An 11744-nucleotide genomic window follows, 5' to 3' on the forward strand; every position below is an offset into this window, starting at 1 on the left:
CACAAGTCTCTTGGCTCTTACTCTTGAAAATTTAGTTGAAACACATGAGCTCTTGTTTACTTTAAGCCTGGTTAAAAAAATGGTAAAGTCTTTACTCAAGGCAAGTGACCCTGCACTCAGCTGGACCTTATTCCAGTTTCCTTAGCATGAGCCTAGGCAACTAGGGGCTGAGGCAACTAGGAGTATCATTGCTCTGTCCTGAATGGGAGACTACTCCATCTGCTGCTCTAACAGGCTTCCCTCCCCATTCACTAGTACTCGTTTATACTCCTGGGTGGAGATAGGCTCTGTGACGCTATTGACTTTTGCCCAAGAACACAACACAATGACCTGGCAGGTTCTCAAACCTGGACTTTTTAACCTTGAGTCCAGCACACTAACCAATGGGCCGGTGCGTCTTCATCTCAGCTTAATAGCACCCCTGAATTAATAAAGTTACATGAACCTCAAACCAACGCATTGGATTTTTTAATATAAGGTGGCATTGGTAAATACATTGCGGACTGGATGATAGATGGAGAGCCACCTTATGATTTGACTGAACTAGACCAGGGTCGCTATGGCAACTGGACATCAAAGGAGTATGTGATGGCTAAAACGAGGGAATCGTATGGCTTAAATAACCAAATTGGTCATCCTAAACTAGAAAGGCCTGCAGGACGACCAGTCAGAAAGAATGGTATTTTTGAGGTAAGGTCTGTCTTTAGATCTAAAAGTCTGACTCGACTTGAAGCCAATCAGAGTAAAAGAAGTCATCACGAGGAACCAGTAAGAACACAGATTAAAACAAGAAAATTGCCTAAAACACGGGAAATGTAGCTGTTTAAGTATTTTAGACGTAGTAGGCTACTGAAGCAAAAGTGTTTATATCCCAGATTCCTTTTGATGCTCATTTGTTTGTTGCTCGATAGTATCCAAGTATTGTGTTAAGACGAGATTTCTCGTATCTTCAATTTTTCGGGTTGATAAACAGTGCACAAACCAATAAATAATTTTATACCTTTCAAACTTTTAAGAACCCTTTATTTATTTGCAGCGTCTTGTAGAACGAGGAGCAGAAATGGGATTCCATGTGGGTTGGGAGCAGCCAAACTGGTTTGCTCTGTCAGGTGATGATGGTGGTTATAAGCCGAGCTTTAGGAGGACAAACTGGTTTGAACCAGTTGGACGAGAATACGAATTAGTTCTCAACAAAGTTGGTGTTATCGATCTGACACCATTTGGAAAGTTTGAAGTGAAAGGAAAAGATGCTACAAAATTCATGGATATAATGGTGGCTAATGTTTTACCCAAGGTAAAGGACTAGAGGTGTTGTTGTCTTTTAACAGAACAAAAAACATGCCAATTTCACGTGAAACAAATCCATAAACTTAAGTTTGAGTTTATGAACGAGCAAATTCTGTAAGCATTTTCTAAGGCCTGTCTTTGGGCAGTAGAGAACTTGGAAAACACGGCGAATGAGTTGCGATGAGGAACAAACTGTAAAAAAGGTTTAAGTTTTTTTTGCTCCTTTCAGGTCGGCTGCACCAACATCAGCCACATGCTAAGTCCAAGAGGCCGAGTATATGCTGAGCTGACTGTTTCCACTGTGTCACCTGAGCATTATTTCTTGTTGACAGGAAGTTCTTCAGAGTTTCATGATCTCAGGTTAGTGCGACGCTTTAAGTTGCTGTAACTGCTGTACATTGTGTGCATAACACATCTGCATTTATCAACCAAAAAAACTGTGTAACGTAATTATCAATTTATTATTCTGAAACAACTTAATGAATGGATACAGTGTACGTGTACGTTGCTGAGGGAATCCACCACAACTGTCCACCACCGATTACCTGTGTTGTGGTTCTATTTCGTAGTTCTTTTTCTGACTGAAACACGGCTGTTACGTCACTTCCAATGCTAAATTTTCTTTTCCTTCCTTTATACAAATGTCGAGTCTTTTTTCAAATGGTGATTTCACAAAACTTCCGTTTTATGCCAAGCAAGCTAACCAGCAAGAAGGGAAGCCATCTTAATTTTGCAAATTACGCTTAATTCCAAAAGTTATGATGCGCGAAGTACAGGATGCACAGTGCGGTATTTTGTGACGCGCCTCTTTGACTCTCATAAAAAAAAGACTTAAATCAAATTTACCTGCAACAATTTGACATGTTGTAGAGGCTCTACATTCGTTATCATTCACCACTCCCTCCTCACTAATCGTTACCTTTCTTTTTTAATAAACAGGAATTGTAATCTGCGCTCTTTCCATAGCGGGAGGAGAGAGACGGAATGTTCGTTAAAAATGCTATTTTTTCTGTTCTCCAATTCTTTGTAGATGGTTAAAAGACCATGCCAGTAAGGGGAATTTTGATGTCACTATTGGAAATGTAACAGATGATATATCAGTGTTGGGTATAGCAGGGCCATACTCCCGCAGCGTCCTGTCCAAACTTACTCCCACGGATATGAGGAACAGCCAATTTAAATTCTTGACTTTTAAGGACATTGAACTAGCTGGTCTTCCTGTGCGTGCTATGCGAATTTCGTACTCTGGTGAGTAGAACTTTGGGTAGTGGAAATCTGGTCTTGATTTCTTGGCCATAAATTTTTTGAGTATTTCCAGGTTCGACCTCTTTGATCACTTTGCATTATTTAGAAAATGACAAGTGTTCCTGATATTTTCATTGGGTTGTAGGTGAACTCGGTTGGGAATTATACCACAAGAATGAACACACAGCTGAGCTGTACGAAGCTCTGTTGAGAGCTGGGGAGGAGTTTGGTATTGGAGACTTTGGTACTTACGCCATGACGGCACTGAGAATTGAAAAAGGATTTAGGGCCTGGGGACAAGAGGTAAAGTGTGTCTTTCAATTCCATCTCTCACAAGCCGAGTATCCTCAGATCAAGCTATAGATATAAGGCGTGATTAAGTTGATCTGATTCCTTGTTGTTCGTTTTGGTAGTTTTTTGTGGAGTGGTCCTCGCATAGTTTGAGATCTCTGAGGCTTCCTCTTTACGTCCTATGAAAAAGACTTGACTGAAAGCGGGATTGCACGGCAGCGAGACGAGAGAAAGTAATAAAAGGAGGGAAGAAAGGGTTCTCTCTCTTCCATGTGACTTCTGCTGAAAATCCCGCCATTTTTTTTTCTCGCCCACCTGTCCGTGTCCGCTGACTGACAGACCGGCACAGGGTAGAAACTAAATAGCTACATTATATTTGAGTGAGGAAAAAATGTATTCATTATCTCACTTTCCAATAGATGAATATGGACACCACCCCTCTAGAGGCTGGCTTGGATTACTTCATCAAATTTGAGAAGGTAAACTAAACATTGACATAGCTGAACGTTATATTACATTTGGTGACTGAACTCAAGCTTAAAAAGCAACGCTCTATTTGTTCGTAGGGCGTGGACTTCATTGGGCGACAAAGTTTACTTCAACACAAGGAGAATGGAATCAAAAAGAAACTCTGCATGTTAACGGTGGACACAACTGATGTGGATCCTGAAGGAAATGAAACTATTTGGTTTGGAGGAAAAGTATGTTACTTGTTATCTGCTTTTGTTTTCGTTTCCTTTTTCCACCCTCCAAAATTGTTTATGAAACTCATCTTTCTTTAGATTTCACGACTCATGATCACACGAGTTTAAGTTACAGCAGCACCTTATTAATTCAGGACCAGCGGTTAAAGTTTATTGAATCAAGAAAAAAGGAATCTTAAGACCTCAACATTTTTATGAGTCACAGAACAGCCGAAAAATTTTGAAAATCTGATTCACCGCGTTGCCTCATGGTCTGTCTGACAAGCTTTCTACCGGCTTCCTCGTCTTTTGTTCGTTTTCCTCTCAGCCATCCCAGGCTCCATTTTTCCCTTCTCCACCATCCCAAAACCCAGAGTCCATGTTACTCGTTCACCACCCTATCCGTTCTCTGATCGTATATTCCCAATCATATTCCTTGGAATCGTACCTCTGTGAACTTCACACTAAAGCAAACCTCTTTGGCAGGTTGTTGGTAACACGACATCTGGAGCGTACAGTTACAGACTTAAGGAGAGCATCGCAATGGCTTACTTACCTCTTGAACTGACGGAACTTGGATCCCGGGTCGAAGTGGAGCTTTTGGGAGCCAAATGCCCCGCAACAGTAGTAAAAGAACCACTGTTCGATACAGAACCTGTGCGCACAAGACGGCAACTAAAAGCTGCCAAATTAATCAAAGGAAAAGCTGCTTTATAATGTATAAGAAGACAACAAAGCACTATCATCTTCCCCCTCCCCCCTCATTAGACATTCCCTTTCCTATTCATTAGTTCTAAGAAATAACTCATTACGTTTACACGGCTCTTTGTCTTCGCAAGAGGAAGCTAAAGATTGAAAACAGCAACACACCCCTCCGATCAGAAGCCTTCCTTAGAGGATTTAATCCTGACAGATAGAACATGCTTTGTGCCTTCCTTCTCGTGTCTATACATCGAAACCCATTACGGTTTGGATGACCTAACACGTTCATATTCTGTACAGTGTGTGATTTTGAGTTCGCATTGATCAGAACTCATTCCTATGGGGTTTTTTTTAAGATACACACTAAAAATGTGATGTTGTGATGTTAAAAGAATATTGTAATAGTTTTCAACCTGCCTCAGGGCTTGTGAATAGATAAATCTTTCGAGCAAAAGAAAGGTGTCAGCGTTTATTATGCATCCTATTGAGTTTTACAGCTCACGTTCATTCGTTTTAATTTAATTTTCTGATATCAACACATTGGCTGACCCGCAAACAACCACAGCGAGCCGAAGGCGGGTCGGTTACTCAGACACCACCATCATTATTTATGCTAAGTTAGTTTATGAAGAAGTCCATTGGGGTAGTTCCTAATTGAATTATCTATAACCAGAAACGCTAAGGATCAAATGCTAAATTATGACAAACTCTTTTTGGTGCAGAGCGATTGACAACGAAAAATCCACAATTAACAAAACAATTTTTAACAAGTCGTTTGATACCTCCAAGCTTAAGACAAATATGTTATCACACAATGTGTCATTAAATGTCCCTTGAAAACGTATCTAGACGGATGACTTGGCGAGAGAATTAAAGACATGAAAAGGAAGACTTTGGAAAAGCCGAAATTAATGCAAACAGAGTACAAAACACTCAAGTTTCATGGTTCAGTGAGTCTCTGCGTATGCAGCAAGCTTATGCAGTTCCTCGTCAGTAGTCAGAGTCTTTTGTTGAATCATGTTTTTGTCTGCCACCTTAAGATTTCCCCACTGTGAATCCAGCTCACGTAAAGCGCTACTGAATGGCCGACCACTGGTGGGCTGCAAGTTCTCCCAATGTGATCGGCGAGCCCTGAAAATCATTAACGGTAAAAAAAGTTTTATGGAACTTCGGCATATTTTAAATTTTTTTGTATCAGTTGCACTTGCCACAACTTATTTGGCTTTAAAGACTAAAATGTTACCATTCTTGGATCAGCATTTGCGAACAAATTATCAAAGGCATCACTTATTTAGCTTTAGTTACTTTACCCCTGGGATATCATTTTTTTTTTCGATCCTTAACCCTCGGGTTTAGTTTTGCTGCGGGATTGCGAGTGCCTATAAACCAAACTTGTCATCAGAGGTACTGTACGTTTCCTTTGTCAGATCCCAGGGGTAATATCTCATTTGGTCCTAAATTACGGCGAATGTGCTGCCGAAAGGCCTCTCCTCATAGGCTATGCCTTTCATCACAACTAACCTTTGCTTAGTTTAATCCCTGAGGGGTTCTCTTACCTGGCTCTAACCCAAGGATAGGTGTGCTGCCGTAGGGCGTCTCCCCATGGAGCATGCTTCTCGCTAGCTGGAGGTAATTTACCACGTTCTTTTGCAAGCTGGTAACAGCAACAATAAAAAAAAAAGATATGTTGAGCTTTGATTGTAGTTTGAATATCTCTTCTTTCTTATTTGTCAAAAACATGCACGATCCACAACAAAGATTAAAAGAAAGCTTGCAAACCCAAGCATTTTCATGCACGGTTTCATTCATTGTTCGCTGATGCATTTTGTATTTTCTCTGCAAAATTGTTCAAGTAGATACATTGTGGGACGACGGATTTTACTTTAATTTATCTTAGTTACTCATGACATGAAACTAGAGACCTCTTCAGCTATGGCTCGAACGTGATAAGGCTCCATTCCACAGCATGCTCCAATGTATCGAATGCCCATATCATAAGCTTTACGAGCGTACTTGTGCATGTCAAACCGAGTGAGCAAACGAGTCTCCATAGCTAAAAGAAAAGGGAAAATAAAGAGTGTTTGCGTCGAAATATCCCGGAAATAATAGTTCTCAGGTAAGTGAGTTAGACATCAAAATTACATTACTTAGGAGTAGTGAAGTGGAACTTTCAAGGTTATCAAGGTGGTTCTAGGCTTCACAGTTTGTTAATAAATCGAAAAAAAAATAAGAGAGCAAAGTAAAGCAGAACCACGCGCATTCCAAATCACTCTCGACAATCAATTAAAAATTGCAGTATCTTAACTATCACACCATAAGGAAACTCCGCTAGTCCTGTAATGCCCATTCGTCTGGCTGGGTTAGTGTGGTCGAGACACTCCGGTGTCTTGTAACCCATTGGCTGAACAATCAGATGACGTTTGAGTCCTTCCTTTTCCAGGGCCTGTTTCATAATCTTCATGGTTTCCAAGCATACGTCCGGATCATAATAACAATTCACACCGATCATGTCGGCACCTGCCGAAAAATAAGAAAACCAAAAAAATTGTATCATTTTGTAATTCATGGTAGTTTTTTCTTCCTTTTATTTGGCTAAGAGCCTAGAATGTGGCCTGCAGATAACTGCATATACATGCATGATACCGTTTATTGTGTCTTGTTGCTCCAGACGTAATGCGTATAATATTTTTCTCATTCACGCTTGAGCCCGTGATCGTGTGCGGAAAAAGCCAGCGTGATTTCCTCGGCTGTTAGAGAAGAAAATCTCCTTCCCGACTCAGACGCAGATTCATTCAACTAAATTGAGAAACTTATGCCGCAGTATGGCTCCCATGAGACAAACACTTGAGACAAACCCAGTCTTTGGGCGGATTTAAAGCATCGAAGTAGTAAGGCATCGAAGGAAGGCTAGCAGAGCTTCAGATAACTGTTACCTGCTTTAGCGATTCTCACAGCACACTCTTCAACAGACACTCCTTCCAAATCTCCGGCAGAACAGATGTTAAGGCACATGGCAATTGGTTTTCCTGTGGCTTTCATCACTTCAAGGGCCCATTCTGCTTCCTCTACATAGAAAAACAACTAACAAAGACAATTTAATCAGTTCACATTCCCAATTTTAACCAGAGTTCGTGAAACAAGCCATATCCTGCACATAGGATAATTTATGTCCGATGTGGAAAGCTGTGAAAAGGGTAAACCAAAGTTATTTCAAAATTACTATGAACAGAAACTCTTGTGTTGCTTAGTTACTGGGGCGGAATTACGGTACTGATTATGTTCAAGTAATGCAAAGCGTAGGAAGATGTAACGTTACCTCTCCGATCAGAAAATCCACGTCATTCTTGACAAAAATGTCGATTTGTTCCTGAAACTCTCTCTGAACGGCTTCTTTACCAAGTCCTGACATGTATGAGGGCGTTTGGCAGATGTTACCTGCTACGAGGGCGTCGCCCTCGTTGGCCACTTGACGCGCGAGATCACACGCAGCTTGATTGATGCGCTTGCACTTAAACAGAACGAAGACAAACAACTTGATCAAAGTTTATTTTTAAATCACTACCCTAAATCGATTTGAAAGAAACTTCAACTGAGTTGTTCTTACCCCAATCTTCTCGGAAGCCGTGTTACCACGATTGCGTAACTTGTCATCACTGGCGTAGAAAGTAAACGTCTGCATCACATCGGCGCCTGCCCGAAGAAACTCTCGATGCAGCTGTAAGACTAAACAAAACAGAAGTAAGAAGCATTTATTTTCTTCCTTTAACCATTGGAACAAAAAAGACTCTCGGTTTCCATCCATCTCATTTTTTATGGCCCGTAATTCATCCCTTACGTCTTATCTTTTATGTCTTTCCGCCTCTTTTAAATTTTTATTTGTATTTGACATTCGACATTTTGAATTTTCCATGCCAATACATATTTTCCGGTCCTTATTCTTTATTCTCCGTTTCTTATTTTATTTTCAATTCAGCCTTTTCCATTGCACATTCTCTGCGCAGCATTTCCGCTTCGTCATTCCCCATTCTACATTTCCCAACCTCCAATAGGGATTTTTCCTTCTGTAGTCTCGACATTGTATTCCTCTTTCTCGCTCCAACTCTCACACGCTCTCCATTTCTCGTTTTCTAAATTTTGATCGCCCCTCTATAGTTGACATTATCACAGATGCTATTTTTTTCAACGATTTTCCATTTACCCTCTGCCATTCCCTTTCCCCGTTCCTTCCTTTACGCTCTTTGTACTCCAATTCTTGCTCCCGACCCTCATATCCCGTTCTCCGAACACCATTCTTCTTTCTCCTTCGCCCGTTCCCCAGGTTCCTCAGTTACTCGGTTCTACTGTTCATCGGTTCTCTCTTTCCATATGATAACATGGTGTAGTTGAACAGACTTATCTTGAAAATCCGGTTGAACAAGTTTTTTGATGCTCTTACAAAAGAATGTTTAGGAATTACATTTATCTGCGTCATTACGCTCGCGCCAATGTAAACAACTAGCAGGTAGTGGTCATTGGGCCCTCAACACCATGACAACTAACTGTGTTCCAATGAGGGTGAAGGTGTTCACATGCTGATCACGTGTTATCTTGATGATGATTGACGTTGTCATGCACGGACAGGTCCGGGTCACATGACGAGCACGAGATTTTTGCTTAGAAAACTCTTTTGTCGGTCGTTTTGTATTTCAACGTGTTTGGATTCCGATCACCTGAAGCATCATAGCGCAAACGCTCGAAATACTTACAGACGCATACACAAGTCGTATTGTTCGCGGCCAATCCACACTCTCTTTTGTAGCACCGACTCTATGGAACTCTCTTCCGAACAACATAAAAGAGAGCAGTTCGCTATCAGACTTTAAGACCTGTATAAAGACATACCTTTTTAACAAATTTTATAATTAACCTTCTTAACAAATTTTATAATTAGCTTAGCGAGTTAATTAGCTATTTTAAAGTTAGCTTGGTCGCTAGTTAGTTGGTTAGTTAATTAGTTAGTCAGCTAGTTAGTTAGTTAGTTAATTAGTTAGTGAATTAGTTCTATTATAAGTTTTACAGATTTTTTATTAGCTAGTTTTTACTCATATTTTAGTGATGTTTACGTTTTTATAAATTTATCAATGTCTTTTATAAATGAATTGTAAAGCGCTATTGAATAGCAATAGAAATAGCGCTATATAAATACTGTACTATTATTATTATTATTATTATTATTATTATTAAGATGTTATTGAGCGGTAATTTTGGACCGGATTGAGTCGCGAACTGTGTATCCGTTGTAGTTTCTGGTGATTTCTGCCGTTTTAAGCTTGCTTTACCATCACTGTTATTCACATCATCTACTTTTATTACGTTGGTAAAATCTGTACAGACATCACACAAACCAACTCGCGCACAAAGTAAGAAGAGTATATTGAAGGCTTGAAATTATATTACGATCGATTTTCATCAAGAAATGGGCCAGGAATTTTCCACAATAGTGCAAATACTCGTGAAGGCTGATCGAGGAAAAGCGATTGCGTATTGCGTGACACTCGGTAAGCTGTAAGATGACATGTTATTATTTACCAGACGTAAAAACTCTTCAGACTCTCAGTCTGCATTTTGTACCCACTCTGCAGTCTCCAGTCTATATTTTGTATCCGGTCTGCTGTCTGCATTTTGTACTAACAGGTATCTGTGGCACCAATACAGTTTATTTTTGGTTACATTTATTCGCACAACACACATAATCTACCACAAAATACCTGTGTGTGAGGTAATTCGACATTTTCGTTCTTTTCCACGTTAATACTCTTCTTTCCTTTTGTAAGAATGTAGACCATAAGTAATCCACCCACCCTACAAAAAATAACTCTTGCATGCATAGCGTGCCTATGTCTTGAAATAGGTGTATGCACCTTAGCCAGACTTGAGCTCACTATTTCAGTATACTAATCCGACACCCGTAGTATCACTACACTTGATTCCAAGGATCCAGTACCATCCAGGTATCCCAGTTACCCTGCTCACAGGGTCTAGTTCAATGTAAACAACTACATGCATTATGCAAATTATAGTTCAACTAGTGGGGCCATTCACACTTTTTGTCCCTTCAGTTTAAATTCATCCACTGATGAATTGCCTGACAAGAAGGGGCCGCTAAGTTATTCTTGAGGATTTAAGGGGTACCACGTAACATCACAAAGAGAGGAGTTAAATTTCCGAAACAAATTCGGGAGATCCATGTTATTTCAACAGGGTTCGAATTATCAGTTACTATATTTAAGGACCCTCTCCCTCTACTTAAAAGGTCACTTCAGGCCAAACCTTTGATGTTTCTTATTTTTTCGCAAGTGATTATGTTTTTCACCTCCTATACTCACTACAACGCACTCCTGATTGTATGTGGTGATGAAATGTGGTGTCTGAGATCGACGCTGGTCGCATTTTAAAGTTAGGTTTCCACTATACATATGCAAATAGGGCATTGTGTTGAAATTGATTCGACACATACGATCAATCCTCGAAAACAGAAGGAATAGATCTTACCTGCTTCTGGATACTCTACTGTAGCTTCTGGTGTCCACACTCCCGCTTTAACATAGCCCCTTCTCTCCATACAGAACAAAAAGCCCCCATCTCCTACAATAACCTCGCCGGAGTCAAGACGCTCTAAAATCCCTCGCTTTGATGAAGACATTGCATAAAATGAACTGTTACTTGGGAAAACGTGTTCTTACGCTTCAAGTAACAAGCGCAAGATGAAAAAAAAAAATATGTAGCTAATCAAAGCGTCATGTTTTTCCAGGTTCAAAACAAGTTGCAACTAGTTTGACCAGATGTAAACCAGATTGCTCGCGGCATCTTTAACATTTGCACCAAAAATATTGATAGTGATTTCAAAACGTTGTTAAGCGAGTAAAACTCATACATATTCAGAGAACTTCTTCCCTCTGAGCCACCTTGCCTGAAGGCATCATAAAGAAAGGAAAGAAACCACAAAAATAAAAGTAAAACTTAATAATAATGGCTAAATGTTTTCTACGCCTTTGTGTCTTTTCTGTGTCACGCACCAGTCAACACGTAACAGTGCAAATCATGAAAATTTGGAAGCTGGAACAAGGAAATCTGGAACTGTTCCCGTATCTCCATGTTTAGTTCAGAGAAGGATTTGGTCATGAAACTTAACATGAAGCGCAACGCAGCAACCTGAGTCAATTGAAAAAACAATGTTCAGATTTCCAAAATTTAATTAGTAATATTAAAAATGAACTGTTAATCAATGTGAACAAACATGTTACAGTCCCTATGATTTATTTGATTTAAAGGAAAATGATGGTTTATTGCGTTGAAACATTGATCTCATCAGTAGTTAGTGAACGTGCAACGGAAAAATCGATAACATCAAAGGATCAAGCTTTCACCCCTTTGAAATAATCTTCTCCTCCCTCCTTCGCGTCGGCGCTATTTGGCCATACTTAGTGGGCTATCATTTACGCGAAACCCACTTCAATCCTGCTTAGCATGAGAAGTACACTTTCCTATCTTCCAGCA

The 11744-nt window shown here is 40.0% G+C and overlaps 2 protein-coding genes across 4 annotated transcripts in view; one reads left to right on the forward strand and one right to left on the reverse strand.

Annotated features, from left to right (window-relative positions):
• The window catches only part of LOC113682317 (dimethylglycine dehydrogenase, mitochondrial), a 10870-nt gene extending 6204 nt beyond the window's left edge, over positions 1-4666 (forward strand). For both annotated transcript variants that reach the window (XM_089203040.1, XM_027199481.2), the window contains 8 exons: positions 479-690; positions 1037-1294; positions 1517-1647; positions 2318-2535; positions 2678-2835; positions 3243-3302; positions 3390-3524; positions 3993-4666. In XM_089203040.1, the coding sequence (XP_089059166.1) occupies positions 479-690; positions 1037-1294; positions 1517-1647; positions 2318-2535; positions 2678-2835; positions 3243-3302; positions 3390-3524; positions 3993-4223 (1403 nt within the window). In that variant the 3' untranslated portion in view covers positions 4224-4666. The remainder of the gene's footprint in view (positions 1-478; positions 691-1036; positions 1295-1516; positions 1648-2317; positions 2536-2677; positions 2836-3242; positions 3303-3389; positions 3525-3992) is intronic.
• LOC113682319 (betaine--homocysteine S-methyltransferase 1) lies at positions 4651-11273 on the reverse strand. 2 transcript variants are annotated; one of them, XM_027199484.2, is made up of 8 exons: positions 10740-11273; positions 7813-7931; positions 7525-7716; positions 7142-7289; positions 6522-6725; positions 6131-6261; positions 5765-5862; positions 4651-5339 (listed from the first exon to the last, which is right to left on the reverse strand). In XM_027199484.2, exons 1-8 carry the CDS (start codon positions 10888-10890, stop codon positions 5156-5158), a joined length of 1227 nt encoding a protein of 408 aa, XP_027055285.2. In that variant the 5' UTR covers positions 10891-11273; the 3' UTR covers positions 4651-5155. The 2 variants fall into 2 exon arrangements, with proteins under 2 accessions (XP_027055285.2, XP_089059186.1); XM_089203060.1 differs by having other exon boundaries at positions 7525-7740; positions 10740-11271.
• Positions 11274-11744: the final 471 nt, after the last annotated feature.

Source organism: Pocillopora damicornis, chromosome 4 (genome assembly GCF_964200805.1).
Source record: "Pocillopora damicornis chromosome 4, jaPocDami1.2, whole genome shotgun sequence".
NCBI lineage: Eukaryota > Metazoa > Cnidaria > Anthozoa > Scleractinia > Pocilloporidae > Pocillopora > Pocillopora damicornis.

Excerpts from the sequence above, each read along its gene's own strand:
- LOC113682319 (XM_089203060.1), bottom strand. The coding sequence starts at position 10,890 with ATGTCTTCATCAAAGCGAGGGATTTTAGAGCGTCTTGACTCCGGCGAG. Across the intron at positions 7,932-10,739 it reads AGTAGAGTATCCAGAAGCAG|TCTTACAGCTGCATCGAGAG; the intron begins GTAAGATCTATT and ends TGTTTTGTTTAG. Across the intron at positions 5,340-5,764 it reads TATCCTTGGGTTAGAGCCAG|GGCTCGCCGATCACATTGGG; the intron begins GTAAGAGAACCC and ends AATGATTTTCAG.